A 14,103-nucleotide genomic window follows, 5' to 3' on the forward strand; every position below is an offset into this window, starting at 1 on the left:
AAAAAAAAAAAAAAAAAAAAAAAAAAAACACTTTTAATTCACCTGGAATAAAAGCTCCAAACTCAATAATCCGAACATCATGGGCTGGTTTTATATATATATATTTTTTTTTTGTCTTTCTTCCTCTTTGTGCGCGCGCGAGAGAGACGGGAGGAGGAAGAGAGAGACACGGTTGCCACGGCAACTGTGTCATTATGTTGGTGGCAATTATGAAAGCGACGAAAACGGGTGAGGAGAAACTGGCGCAAAAAAAAAAAAAAAAGCTCCAACGAAACTGTCAATTAGACTCAGAGCTGCTCTGACAGCTCAGCCTCATTTAGGACGGATTCCATTTAAAAAAATAAACAAAATATAGGCTATATATTTGTATTTGTAAGATGGAGCTGTGAAATCAAATATCAAATATAATAAATAAAAATCAACGCCTTGCATACGACAGACCACATGGAGAACTCTAAGAGGTTCCAAGGAGATGGAGGTTTTAGGTGGTGGTGATGGGGTGGGGGGACGCTTGGAGCCCCAGGTGTCTGAGGAGGCCCTGGTAATTACCTGCATGGCGGGATGCTATTTCTACTCGGGTGGGTGGGCGGCTGCGTCTGCTGCAGAGGCTGGTGGAGAGCCCGCCGTGGCGCTCTGCCGGGCGCGCTCTCCCGGGCGCGCTCTCCCCTCTCGCCGCCTCGCCGGGGGCGGACGCAATCAAGTGACTACTCCGTCGGAGCAGGAGACCACTCTGAACAAAACAAAGTGCTGTAGTCTTTTTTTTTATATATATAAATGCGTATATCAGCAGACATTAAAAAGCATCATCTCATCCCACCGCCTGCCACCATCTTCACCACGGTTATGAAAAGAAGAAGAAGAAGAAAGCCTCAAAACCAAACAGGAACATTCATTTTGCTTTCTCGCATCTCAGCGTTTTTATTCATTTAAAATAATTTAAAAGTGACACAAAGATATCACGGGGGCGCCTCCTTCTGCAGCCGCCGGCTCGTGGCGTGAGCGGAGAAGGGGACGGAAGGAAGGGAGGATTAAAAATAACAAAACGTGCCCTCGCCTCGCCAGCGGCCGGTCCTCCACCTGCCTGCGCCGCCGACGTAGGAACAGAATGGACGAGATGTTTCTGTTTGTTTAGTTTTCTTTAAATAAAACAAACAAAACAGTCTTCCCCCCCTTTCCGGCGACAGGACGGGTCGGAGATTTTGAAAAAAAACAAAACAAAACAACAAAACAAAAACAGATCAGTTACCCCAGGGTTAACTTTTTCCATACCTTTACTACATTTAGATTCTAATATAAAAAATACAGTTTACAAAAGATTGCCACCTTTGCACAACAGCACCGTTTGACTCCGAATTGGGAAAGAAAAAATAAAAACATAAACGGTGTTTAAAGAAAAAAAATCTCTGGAGCACAACTTGAAGACCTGATCTCAAGTTTTGTTTTTTTTTTCTTATCTGGTTGGGATCAAAGAGCGGTGAAGGGCGGGCCAACGTGCGGTACACGGTACCGTCGCGGCGGCCTGGGCAGCGTCCGCGGGCAGGAAGTCCAAAAAAGACGACAGACGTGATCCGTCTTCGGCGTCCGGCGCGGTGAAGTCAATCAGAGTGGGACGGGAGGAACGGAACACAAGCGATGGCGTGATCTTTCAGAGTAAAGAGTACAAAGAGGAGGAGGAGGAAGAGCGGGCGCTTCTCGTGAGGCGTTCAGGTTCAGGTATGGAAATAATTAACGGAACCTGTAATCAAACAGGACGAGCCGAACTGGAGACAGAGACAAACAAAGTGAACGATCTGGACTCTGAGAGGAAAGAGTCGGAAAAGGAACGAAAATCTTTTGCCAGCACAATTCAATATTTATATTTACACTCACGCTTGCACTCGCACACACGCACGCACGCACACACGGATTTCGTCGAGGTGTTAAAGTCGCCTCAACGCACGCTTTTTATCCGCCTTCTTCTTTCCCGCTACGTTACTGACGCTGCTACTGCTGCTGCTGCTGCTGGTGGTGCTGGCTCCGTTGGCTCCGTTACCCAGGGCCGCCGGGACCGCCGCCGCGCTGGGGCCCGCCCTCTTCGCGGGGTCGCCCGCGTGCTTCTTCGGCTGCGGGCCGTCGCTGGGGTCCTGGGGCGCCCCGGAGGTGCCGCCCGGCCCGCCCATGGCGTGGATTTCTGTCAGGAGGCGGGCGCGGGACTCGTACTCGGCGTAGTCCTCCAGCAGCAGGCGCCCGGCCTCTTCGTTCAGCGCCGATTCCGGGTTCGGATGGATCAGAAGACACTTGATGGTCTTTTGGACAAAGAAAAAAAACAAACAAATAAACTTATGTCATCGCGGCGGCGACGAGGACTGAGATCAGCAGGGAGGAAAACTGAGCGCCAGACTTACGAGGAGGACGTGTCTGAGGCCGAGCTCTGCCTTCCAGTCCCTCTTCAGCACGTTGACGCAGATCTCTCCCTTGTGGCCGACGTTGGGGTGAAAAATCTTGGTCAAGAAATACCCCTTGGGTGGAACAGCAGGGAAGTCCTTCCCGAGGACCAGGCGCATTCGGAAAATGCCACCAGTGAATGGAGTTCCCTCTGTCAACACATAAAGAATTCATCACGTCCTGACTGTGCCAAACTCAATCTGTACCACGACGGTAAAAAGTTATTATAATAATTAAAAAAAAAAAAAAAAACATGGAGGAGCTGCAGCTGAGGCGGCGAGTCAGTCCAAGAACAAACAGATCTCATCCTGATAACAGCACCACAACACATGAAAGGTTTGCAAAACGAGTTAAAAATGTGGACGAGTGTATTCAGGTCAGTTTAAAAATAACATCAACTGAGTGATTGGGCACACAGAGGCGCACACACACACACACACACACACCAATTCTGTGGTTATCGAGTTTGTAACTTTCGTCTAAACTTTCAGAGCTTCGTTTGAAATCATTAAACTTGAAAGAAGCAGCTTTCCAAAACTGTTCCAAATGTCATCATTTAGGTCGGCCCAGTTAACCAACAACTGGGCGGCACGGACACCGGGTGCCAAATGAACGACAGAGGTTAAGGTGCTCGTCGTCCCTCTGGTGCCGGCGGGGTTACCTGGTCCTTCGATGGACGTGTGAAGTTCCGTTATGTCTTCCTCGCTAGGATAGATTTTGATGCCCTCGGGCGGGTCCGCCGCCAGCGCCGACACCTCTTTGTAGACCAAGCGCAGAACGTGGGGGGGCAAGTTTTCCACATTTGAGTTCTGCAGAGGAACGGTTTTAGAAACACACAGTAAAGAAAAAAGGAAGAACCAAACAGGCGCTTTTCATGTAGTCAAAAAGTCGACTGGTTCTGGCTCTTTTGGACATACTTATGACACAGTTCTGGTTTAATTTCTAAACCATATCACCTATTAGTAAAAATAAATCAACTATCACATCCAAATGCAAGCTTTAAGTACACATTTTAAATAAATCTGTCATGTTGCTAAGTCATTTAATACCGTCTACTTGAGGTTTTTAAATGTTTTATAACACAGTGATCCTTTTTTCCTTTTGCTATATTCTCTTACACACACAAAAGAAGCTTAAAGCTGCTGTACTAGTTTTGTGTTACATTCAAGCTAATACAACAAAACTTAAAAGTTAAGCTGAAAATAGTTGTTAGTTTAAATGGGTTTGATAGTTTTTACCTGGAAGCTAACATGTTAAGCATCCCCCTAAGTAAAAGAAACTTTACTTTTACATTTAATGCAGGCATGAACTAAGTTATTAGGACTCTTTAATGATTAAAATGACTAATGAACGCTGAAACACTTAAAGTTATTTCATGTAGCATCACAGCTCCTAGCTTCAAACAGTTCAATGTGTTCGCTGTTTGCTGCCCTTAAATAATGTCGACACGGGTGCTTGTCGTCTCAGAAGTGGCTATTAAATTATTAAAATGCAGACTTCATCCCACTAAACATCCGGAAATAGTCACACCCGAAATAAAAAAGGAGAGAAAAGCTTTCGACGGCTAAGCGTCGGATCAAGCTAGCAACCGTTAGCTGTTAGCAGTTAGCTCTTACCATCTTCGGAAAGGTGATCTAATATGGCGATAAATGTCTGGACGGTGTCAGATATGGAGGCTGTCTAAAAAGAAAAGAAAAGAAAAAACCGCGGATAAAAACTTAGCCCTGTTTCACCGGCTATTGTTTTTTTATTATTATTATTTTCTTTCTTTACACAGGAACAAAAATACGTTCTACGATTTGAGCTACAACCAGCGACCAATCGGCGCCCTGATGACGCGATGCCTCAGAGCAAACTGACCAATCGCAGCGCAGCATTCTGGTTGCGTCACGGCCAGCGGTCCAATCAGCCACACGGAGTCGAGAACATGGCTGATGCTTATCAGCTATTGGTCCTTTTGAAAAAAACCTACGGGTCTGATCGATACTGGATCCGCTCCATTTCTACACCAGCGCGGCTAAACGGGTCCTGATCCGCTCAGGATCATTTATAACAGGTTGTTTTCAGCTCCGAGCAGCAAAATTGTTGTTAAATAAATGACTAAAGTCACTGAATCTGTAAATAAATTCTATTCACGCTGTTTATTAATGAGTTAGTGATTGTTTACATTATTTTCTGTCGCTCATTTACCCTGACAACAAGTAAAATACTAAAAAAAAAAACATAAATCTTATTTTCTTTATTTAGAAATAAGTCAACGCTTATCTTTTATCACATGCTGCATGGTGTTTATTATTTAGCCGGGATCAGATATTCATGATAATATCAACTAGAAGCACAGTGACATTATAATTGTAACGTCATAATGAGACTGGTGACATCATCACGTGACATCATCAATGCATGAGGCACTTGGAGCGCAACCCTCCACCTGGGCCACAGGGTCATTAAAAAAAAACTGTAGAACGACCAAAATGTAATCATTTCTTCTTTGTGACAGCCTCAACTTTTCCTGAAAATGTTATCAAAATAGGCTCATTACTTGTCATCTTCTGCACAGAAAAACAAACAAATCAAATAAATAAACAAAACATAAATCTCTTTGGCAAAGGTCAATAACAACAACATACAGAATGCAGTGTCTTGCACTCATCATTTCAAACATAAACAGGCACTTTTTTCTAAAAACTACTACAGATTTCTCTAATTTAATGCTAAATATCTAAAGAAACAAGGTGAAAATGTAAACAGTAATCGCACTATGACAAGTTAAAAAGCAGACACCAGTAACTGGAAATGTGATCAGTAAAAACAAAAATCCACAAAGATATTTTAAATATTTATTCAAAACTTGATGGGATTTTTTATAGAAAACCTTAAAATGACAACTATGTTGCCTCGAGATCCATCCTTTAAATGTAATTTAATTTTAAAATGTCGGGTTATTTCTTATACGTTGCTGACCAACAAAAACAAAAATGCTGTGGGAGGGAAAAAAATCATTTAAAAATCACACGAGTGCGTTCAGTACCTCCGCTGTAGAAGAAATACTCGCCAAGATTACTAAAATATAGTCCCTGTCAACATATTGTAAGCAAACTATTTAATTCCTGTAGGTTTAAACAAAAACAAAAATAACTGGATTTATGTGTTTCGTGAAGATGTTTTGCTTCAAGTCAGAGAAAAATTAAACCGAAAAGTGGAGAGCAAGCTTTTAAATTTCTAATTTATTAAAAGTTTCAAAAGTTTTTGTTGAGTTTTAAGCTGCCAAAAAAGAGAAAAGCTGTCTGTGTTGGTAAAATTGGTATGTTTTGGTCTTTTGACCCACATTAGAATAAGTGAGAGGAGGGGAGGGTCATTGCTACACCTGACCCAAAAGAGTCACATGCTTCATATTTCACTATTAAAAACAAGAGATGAGCTGTGCTTTTATGTCAGCAGAACAGAAGGTTAAAAACAGTGAAGTTTTGCAGAACTTCAGATGATTCAGGGCATAAACCTGAACTGTGCACAGAATGACCCAGTACGGGACAAACACACAATAAAGTGTATTTGTGTGTTTTTTTATGGTCCAGGATCATTTATCTCTACCTCTGTTCGAGCCTGTCGTTCTGCAGGTCGGCCACCAGAGGGCGCCACATCCCCAGCTTTACAGTTTCTGAGCCGCTTCGAAACGGCTGCGCTCTGCGTGTTTAACCCGAAAACTAAATCATTTATTAACTCATCTTTTTTTGTATTATTTTTCTCTTTTTTTACAACTTAAAGGTTAAGTTGGCTTAAACGGACGGTATTTCCTTTAGTTGCGTGTCCGTGGTGTCCGCTGAACAACAACAACAACAACAACAAACCGCTCCACTTCCGGTTTCTGGATGTAGCCGCCGGACTCCAGGGTCGTTTTAGGAAATCGCTTCCTCAGCAGGTCAGCGGCTTCATTTGACTGTTGTTGACTGACAGCAGCTCACTTTTGCCGATGTTTTCCTGACCGACGGCAGCCGAGCAGAGAGCAGAAACGGCGGCTTGGTTCCGAGTAAGCCAAATGCTAAAGCTAACAGGGAGGGATGGAGCGGAGCGGCGGCTGATTTAACCTTTCTTCTTCTTCTTCTTCTTCTTCTTCTCTTAAAGCATGAGCGAAGGAGAGGTGTTTCATGAGAAGCAGCGGTTGGAGCTGTGCGCCATTCATGCTCTGAACAACGTCCTCCAGGAGCGGGTCTTCACCAAGGAGACGGCCGACGACATCTGTAAACGGTACGGGACGGTTCGGAGAGCGACACCGGCTGCTAACCAGCTGCTAACTGGCTGTTAACCGGCTGCTAACTGGCTGCTAACCAGCTTTTAACTGGCTGGTAATCGGCTGCTAACCGACTCTGAACTGAACTGGCTGCCAAACTGGCTCCTAACCAGCTGCTAATCAGCTCCTAACTAGCTGCTAACTACCTGCTAACTGGCTCCTAACCAGCTGCTAACCGGCTGGTAACTGGCTGCTAACTACCTGCTAACTGGCTCCTAACCGGATGCTAACCAGCTGTTTACCAGCTCCTAACTGGCTGCTAACCAGCTTTTAACTGGCTGCTAACAATCTGCTAACCGGCTGCTAACCTGACAAGCTCACACTCAGACAGGTCTTACCCGGTGGGCGATCAGCTTCTCTGTCTCTGGGCGTGAGACAAACAGCAGGGCTGTCTCCGTGTTTGTCTTCGTCTCCTGTGGGACGATCCCAGCAGGCTGCTGTGAGACCTTTGAGGACAGAAGTCAAGTGAGATTTGGACCCCGGGGACAAACATGTGACACTAAAGGAGACGATCGATCATGATCAGCTGTTGGAGCAGCTGCTCTGATTTCACTCAGAGGGACAGAAAATCTGCTGGTTTTAGACTCCTGACTGGATCTGAAGACGTCTTGGAACTACACGATGGTCATGACCCTCAGCGACTACCACACCAGCTTCCAGCTTCACGTTTGGTTCGATCAGCCCAGTAAACCCCGAGGCTTTCCGTAAATGTTGGGATGTTTTTGTGAAAACAGATGTGTGGCAGACGGAGTCCCCCATCATGGAGGAACCTGGAGGGGAATCAGCAGCGGCGTGAAACGTCACAACCTCTGTGGCTCCTTCCTTCATGATGTATTTATAGAAACAAATGTTTCCGAACAAAAAAGATCCTTTTCAAACAGTTTGTTGTTGTTTTTGTTGCAGGCTGGCGCCGCAGTGCGTGGTGAACCCCCACCGCTCCGTGTTGGGCACAGGAAACTACGACGTCAACGTCATCATGGCTGCCCTTCAGAGCAGGGAGCTGGCCGCTGTGTGGTGGGACAAACGCAGGCGAGTTTAAATTCAGTCGGATTATCGCCAGGAGCGGCTTCCGGTGTCGGGTCGCTGTTTTCGAATTCTCCGCATCGAAAGCTTCAAAATGGCACGCCGTTTGTTGAACACATTTGTTCGAAAACATAGATTTAAATCCAAGATTATCTGCCGTTTTAGTTGCCGTGTTTTGCGGAGGACGATTGGGATCCAGCGCTTTCAACACAAACAGTTTTATAAAAACTCCAACACCTGCAGTCCGTCGGCGAGCAGAGGAGGATCGTGGGAATATCCAGATCTGAGCTCGAGCTTCCTGACGTTCCCACTGCTCGCCGAAGAACAAAACTAAGCTCCTCTGATTCTCAAACCCAGTTTCCAGAACTCGTATCGGTGCTCGGAGCTTGGTTTGATTAAACGCGGCGTCAGTGCGTTCCCGTTTAAAAGCTCTTTCTGCCCTTTTCCCAATCGGCAGGACGGTCCGGAGCCTCTGCGTGTCGAAGGTCCAGGGCTTCATCCTCAACGTCCCGTCACGAGTGTCTCTGGGTATCGTGTCCCTCCCGCTCCGGCGGCGCCACTGGCTCGCCGTCCGGCAGGTGAACGGCCAGTACTACAACCTCGACTCCAAACTGAAGAGTCCCGCCTGCATTGGGGGGGAGGCGGAGCTACGGTAGGAACGCCAAGCGCCGTCTCAGGGTGCGAGTCGCCGCCATCCCGCCATCGGAGGGGAGACTCGGGGGGTTAAACGTCTTCTCTGTCCCTCCGGCAGGACGTTTCTGGGCGAGCAGCTGTCTCAGGACGTGGCCGAGATGCTCCTGGTCGTCCGGCGGGAGGTGGAGGAGGACGGCTCGTGGCTGAGCTCCAACGACGCCAAGGAGTGACGCCGTTGAAGGAAAACGACACATCCGCTCTGGGAAAAAGATTTTTTTTATTTACAAACACTTGTTTCTTCAGGGAATGCACTAAAGTACATTTGAACGTCCACACAAACGCGCCGGAGGAAACTCCAAAGAGAAGCGGGAAGCGGAGGCCGGAGTCGACTCCGGACGGGAAGTTTCGGATTCTGGTGTGACCCGTTTACCTCCACTGCCTCGTCCTCCTCCTCCTCTCGGTACTTGAGTTTCAAAAATGAGGAGGATCGCTGAAGGTCGGAGGAAGATACGAGTCACGAAAACAAAAACGATTTATGGTCATTTGATCACCGAAGCGTTCCGATAAAAAGGGTTTGTTTCGTCGGAAACACTAATAATCGGCTGCACCGTTTCCCTCCTGTCCGTCGTTACCTTTCTATGCACCTGCGAGCGTCTCGTCAGCACTCGTGCACGCACCGGTACCTGAGCTCTGTAATATGAAGCAGGATCGGCCTCTGTTCGAAAACCCTGCGACGACTCGAACCCCGATCCCGCGAGGCGGCTCGTTTCTGTGCGTCTCTGGTTCGCGTTTCGCTGTGAAAACAAAAAGAAAACTTTCGGCGCTGCTGAAACGAGGTTCCTCATCCGTCGCGCCTCCGCTCTCCGGCTTTCCCCGACAAGCAGACCTGCGGGGATCCAGATTTACAAAAATAAAAGCACTTTTCTCACCATCTTTAAACCAACCAACACAGCCGGACCATCAATGACCTTAATGTCTGGTAAATTTCTGATATTTTCTTCCTTTCGACACTACAGAAAACTATTTAAACCTTGAAAATTAAGCTAATGGTGTCTTATACTTTAAAGATCCCAAATATATTCTGTAGACTTTTTGTAAAAGATTATAAAGTGTTCATTTAGGAAGAAATTAGTCCTAAGTTTATGTATTTTAGTGCCGACGATGCTCTGTTTTCGCACACAGGCGAAGTCAGAAAACTTGAGAGGACTGATTCGATTTTTAGCTCAGTTTAGATTTAAACAAAAAGAAAAACATTGTCTTTCAAACCTGCTTCATAATACAGACTCAGTAACTCTGGATGTTTTTTTAACTTTTTTTTTTTTTTGGTTGAATTTACAATTTGGGTATTTCTGAACCCGTGATACATCAAAACAAAGAATTTGGTGAATAATTTTTTTTAATTTTTGTGTTTTTTTTGCAGGTAACCTAGTCCTGGAGGGCTGCTGTCCTTCGTGTTTTTAGTCGTTTCTTTGCTTTGACTCACTCCGTTTGTGATCAACAATCTTCTGCAGAACATGAAGACTATCTGAAACATCTAAAACCTGCAGGACGGTGGCCCTCCAGGACACAGCTGATGATCAGTGGGGTTGATTTCCTGTTAAATCACAGCTCTGTTGTGACACCAGAAGCTCATTTTATGTAAAAATCTATAAACATATGCAAGAATTCTGCGACCGTATGCCGAATTTACGTTCTGTCTTCTGTCTCACCCGTTGATCTATGCATATCCAGCAGAGCCGGAGCTCCGCCTGACTAACCGAGCCTGAAGGTTCGCAACGTTGACACTTATTTATAATAATAACAGTAATAAAAAAAAGAAAATCAACTTCTTGTTCGAGCGTGGATTCGCTGTGTGTGTTCGAGGCCGTAGAAACAAAACGATGACACGTGGTTGTCGGGTTATTGAAGTTATTTTTATTTATATTAGACTCTTGAGTGTAAAAGGATGCCATTCAAAAGGAGCATTGATAACCATACAAACTCATTTCAGGGGGTCAACAGTTGGCGAAGGGAGGGGAGGGGGGGATCAATGAAATCTCAAACTGTACCATATATACACAAAACATCTTGGAGAGATCTCAGAAACCCGATGCTATACATAGTTATTATTGCTCGTTACGGTAGAGCTACTGCAGCACCAGTAGCAAGGATCATATTGCTATGTACCTGCTGTTGTTGCATGGGATTTGTAGTCGTCTACTCTCAAGACTCATGGAAGTTGTAGTTCTCCATTTTTAAAAAAAGGGTTTCACAAGCCCTCAGGTTATTATATTTATTTATTTTTTTAAGAAGAGGGATAGTTCAGCTTTTGTAGGTTGGGTGGGGTTCTGTGGAAAAGTTATCAACAGTTAATATCTAACCTGTTGCAGATAGCGCTTCAGTTTGGAGAGTTCTTACTGGACTTAGGAGCTAAAAGGCTAGCTCGGATGAGTAAGAGACCGAAATGTATCAATGGAACCAGACAAGCTACAGCTAGCTGCTGCTGCTAGAGTTATTTGAGCTTGTCAAAGAAAAAAAAACACACACACACACACACAAAGGTCTGTGATAATAACGGTGTAACGTAAAACTGACTGGGCTGACGCTAGCTCGTTGAACTAGTCATTAGCTCAATGGACTAGCTGTTAGCTCATTGGACTGTCCATTAGCTTGTCAGACTAGCCTTGAAATCAATGTGCTAGCCGTTAGTCTGACAAGCTAACAGCTAGTTTGGTGAACTAACAGCTAGCTATTAGCTCACCATTAGTACATCGGACTGGCTGTTAGCACACCAAACTAGCCATTAGCTTATTGAACTAGCTGTTAGCTCACTGGACTGGCCATTAGCTTGTCAAACTAGCCATTACTACATGAGACTAGCCTTTAACTTAATGTGCTTGCCGTTAATCTGACAAGCTAACAGCTAGTTTGGTGAACTAACAGCTAGCTATTAGCTCAATGTTAGTACATCAGACCTCATTTGACTGGCTGTTAGCACACCCAACTAGCCATTAGCTTGTCAAACTAGCCATGAATTAATCAGACTAGCCTTTAACTCACTGTGCTAGCAGTCTGACAAGCTAACAGCTAGTCTGATGAACTAACAGCTAGCTATTAGCTCATCCTTAGCTCATCGGACTGGCTGTTAGCACACCAAACTAGCCACTAACTTGTTGAGCTAGCCATAAATTTGTCAGACTAAGCATCAACTCGTTGGGCTAACAGCTAGCTAGCTATTAGTTTGCCATTAATATATAAGACTATAGCCTCTAACTCATTGGGCTAGCCATTAGCTCAATTAAATAGCTGTTAGCTCGTCGAACTAGCTGTTAGTTTAATTTTGCTCCAAGGAGATATCGACAACAGTAAGATAAATTGTTCCACAGAACGCCACTTCCAAAAAACCTGAACTATCGCTGAAAGAACAAAGATTCAAGATTACTGAGATGTTGTAGACAGTGAAATATACACAGTACCACTGTAAGGTAGTACAAGAGAAATACAGAACTGCCACCTATAAAAAGTAATAGTAAAAAAAATATACCAAGTGAAGGAACTGCATGACCATTCACAGAAAATAAAAATGTCGTTTTGCTACGTGCCAGTGTTTTTCTTCACAATATTCATATAAAAACATGAAAATAACTCGGTGATACAGATACATGTAAGAATATAAAACTACAACGCAGTAGCATCAATACCATTCTGACTTGCCTTGTCACTGTTCACAGTTTACACACAGTTTGGACATACAAAGGGAAGGAAATGAGACCGAGAGGCCTTGATTCGTAGTTTTGCACAAAACCAGCAACCATCACAGCCGGTAACGTTAGCAGTCCTTTCACAACCGATTCCTTTAAGTGCTTTTGTTAATAATTTTCAGTGGTACTGACGTTACACACTTTAAATTCACATCTAGCATTCATTTTATTTAGATTAGTTTCTTTTTCCATTTCATTAAAGTGTCCATTCATATGAAAACTAAAACTTTTTTTTTTCTCTCCTATACATTTTCTAACAATTTTTAATTTTTTTTTTTAACGTGAATACAGGTTCCTCGAATGGGGGGGGTTAGGGTGTGATTGATTTCCCCCATAACCAGTCAGCATGCTGGGAGAGTACTGCGTTTTCCACGAAGCGTGAAGCCGATCGACGCGATGGACGTCGAGACGGTCCGAAGGCACATGAGGAGAAAACGAGAAAGATAAAAAAAACAAAACACATTACTCTCATATCTGAAGGTAAAGCAGCAGCAAGAGGTTTTAAAATCGATTCTTTTAGTCAAAACAATCAACAATATAAGCAGCCATCTTGTGCTGAAGCGATGAGGTGATAAAACAACCGACTTAGGCCTCGTTCACATGGAAACACAGCGACTTTTTATTGGTCTTTTCTAAAAAAATATCTTTGTAAACATGGCACCGTTTCCATAAACGCCTCCAGCCTCACAAAAAACACCAGAAATGACCCGAAACGTTGCGGTAACGGTGCCGGGCCTGTGCGTGGTGCCGCCACAAAAATGCAGCAGAAACAGGAAACGAGGTATGAATAAAGCTGGGCGTCAAATGTAAGAAGAAGGAGGAGGAGGACGCCTTCGGGTCGTAGGTTAGCTCAGAAGTGGGGCTGTGATTTTATTCTTTAAAAAAAGTGGTGTTTCTGGATCTCGCTTGCCAAAAGAAATAAATACTTGCGAGGCTCCTTGAGCTCCGTTTCCATGTGGACGTAAGGCTGAAATGGCGAAACAAACTTTGCACATTCCCCAAGAATGTCCCCCTGAAATCTGGCTCTGCTCTGATTATCTGTTAGCTTGTCTGACATTCCTCCCGCAGTTCTCCAGTCTGACATCACTCTGACCGCCGTCTACTAGAGGCTGACATTTTTTCGGGAATCACGGGATGGAAGTCACTGTTACCATTTACCACGTGATTGGGATAAAAAAGTTAACAGGAGCGGGAACCAACCGATAGGACGAGAAAACAAAAACAAAAAAACCTAGGACAGGCGCCGCCATTTTTGTAGTTTTCTTTCACTAAGCCTGCACTCTAACGCAAGTCAAAAGACGCCACGTGCTGCGATATCGGGCCAAGACAATCCAACACGTCGAATATCCCTGATTTTAGGTCGAAGCGGACCTGACGTCCTTCCGAGCGGACCGGATCGCTCCTAACGTGCCACACACGGTGGGAATATCGCTTGAGAGTCATCCCGATAATCGGGGCATTCTAAGGTGGTCGGAGGGGGAAAAACTTGCTGTTTAAACCAGGCATAAGAAAGACTTTAGCTTCCTAAAGACTGAATGAAGAAAAAAAAAATTGGGAGCGGGAGTCGTTTTACCAGGAATGGGATGGGACAGGAGTGAAAATTCACCCTCTACTGCAGGTAAGATACTGACTACTCATCTCTAGTCCATAAAACCCAACTTAGAAAGACGTCAGGGACAATACGTTAGCAGCCAAATGATCAGACTCGTTCGCTCGTTCGTTCTCACATCCCCGCTCGTTTCGACGCCACCCAAACGGAACGAGGAGCAGAACCCCTGCGAGGGCGGAGGTCAACTACAGGACAGAACGGGAACAACGCCGCGGGTCGTGATGGTGTCACAAGAACAGAGGAACTCACAGAGGGGGGTGGGGACTGCCTGTCAGTCAGGGGGAGGCTCTCATAGCCAGGGTTGCCATTGGAGGAAACGTTTGGAGTCCTGTGTGGAGACAGAGAGAGACAAGGACGAGAGGACGAGCAGAGGGTTAAGAAGAGAG

General features: G+C 44.9%; 3 protein-coding genes across 7 annotated transcripts in view; 1 reads left to right on the forward strand and 2 right to left on the reverse strand.

The window, feature by feature from the left end:
• Nucleotides 1-892: 892 nt before the first annotated feature.
• Nucleotides 893-4,258, reverse strand: ube2s (ubiquitin-conjugating enzyme E2S). The gene is made up of 4 exons (XM_017415297.3): nt 4,041-4,258; nt 3,086-3,233; nt 2,385-2,575; nt 893-2,285 (listed from the first exon to the last, which is right to left on the reverse strand). The coding sequence occupies exons 1-4, from the start codon at nt 4,041-4,043 to the stop codon at nt 1,920-1,922; spliced, it is 708 nt and encodes a 235-aa protein (XP_017270786.1). The 5' UTR covers nt 4,044-4,258; the 3' UTR covers nt 893-1,919.
• Nucleotides 4,259-6,069: 1,811 nt separating this feature from the next.
• Nucleotides 6,070-10,193, forward strand: josd2 (Josephin domain containing 2). 3 transcript variants are annotated; one of them, XM_037980118.1, is made up of 5 exons: nt 6,070-6,451; nt 6,547-6,669; nt 7,616-7,741; nt 8,193-8,413; nt 8,487-10,193. In XM_037980118.1, the coding sequence occupies exons 2-4, from the start codon at nt 6,548-6,550 to the stop codon at nt 8,389-8,391; spliced, it is 447 nt and encodes a 148-aa protein (XP_037836046.1). In that variant the 5' UTR covers nt 6,070-6,451; nt 6,547; the 3' UTR covers nt 8,392-8,413; nt 8,487-10,193. The 3 variants fall into 3 exon arrangements, with proteins under 3 accessions (XP_037836046.1, XP_017271026.1, XP_017271027.1); XM_017415537.3 differs by having other exon boundaries at nt 6,071-6,451; nt 8,193-8,387; XM_017415538.3 differs by having other exon boundaries at nt 6,071-6,343; nt 8,193-8,387.
• Nucleotides 10,194-10,260: 67 nt separating this feature from the next.
• The window catches only part of ttyh1 (tweety family member 1), a 24,196-nt gene continuing 20,353 nt past the window's right edge, over nt 10,261-14,103 (reverse strand). For 2 of the 3 annotated variants that reach the window (XM_017415535.3, XM_017415536.3), the window contains exons 14-15: nt 13,967-14,045; nt 12,369-12,468 (exon numbers count right to left, since the gene is read on the reverse strand). In XM_017415535.3, coding sequence (XP_017271024.1) covers nt 12,385-12,468; nt 13,967-14,045 — 163 coding nt within the window. In that variant the 3' untranslated portion in view covers nt 12,369-12,384. Of the gene's footprint in view, nt 12,469-13,966; nt 14,046-14,103 lie in introns of all 3 variants that reach the window. The other variant, XM_037980117.1, reaches the window with a different exon arrangement.

The sequence above is a fragment of the Kryptolebias marmoratus genome, linkage group LG16 (genome assembly GCF_001649575.2).
Source record: "Kryptolebias marmoratus isolate JLee-2015 linkage group LG16, ASM164957v2, whole genome shotgun sequence".
In the NCBI taxonomy this organism is placed as follows: domain Eukaryota; kingdom Metazoa; phylum Chordata; class Actinopteri; order Cyprinodontiformes; family Rivulidae; genus Kryptolebias; species Kryptolebias marmoratus.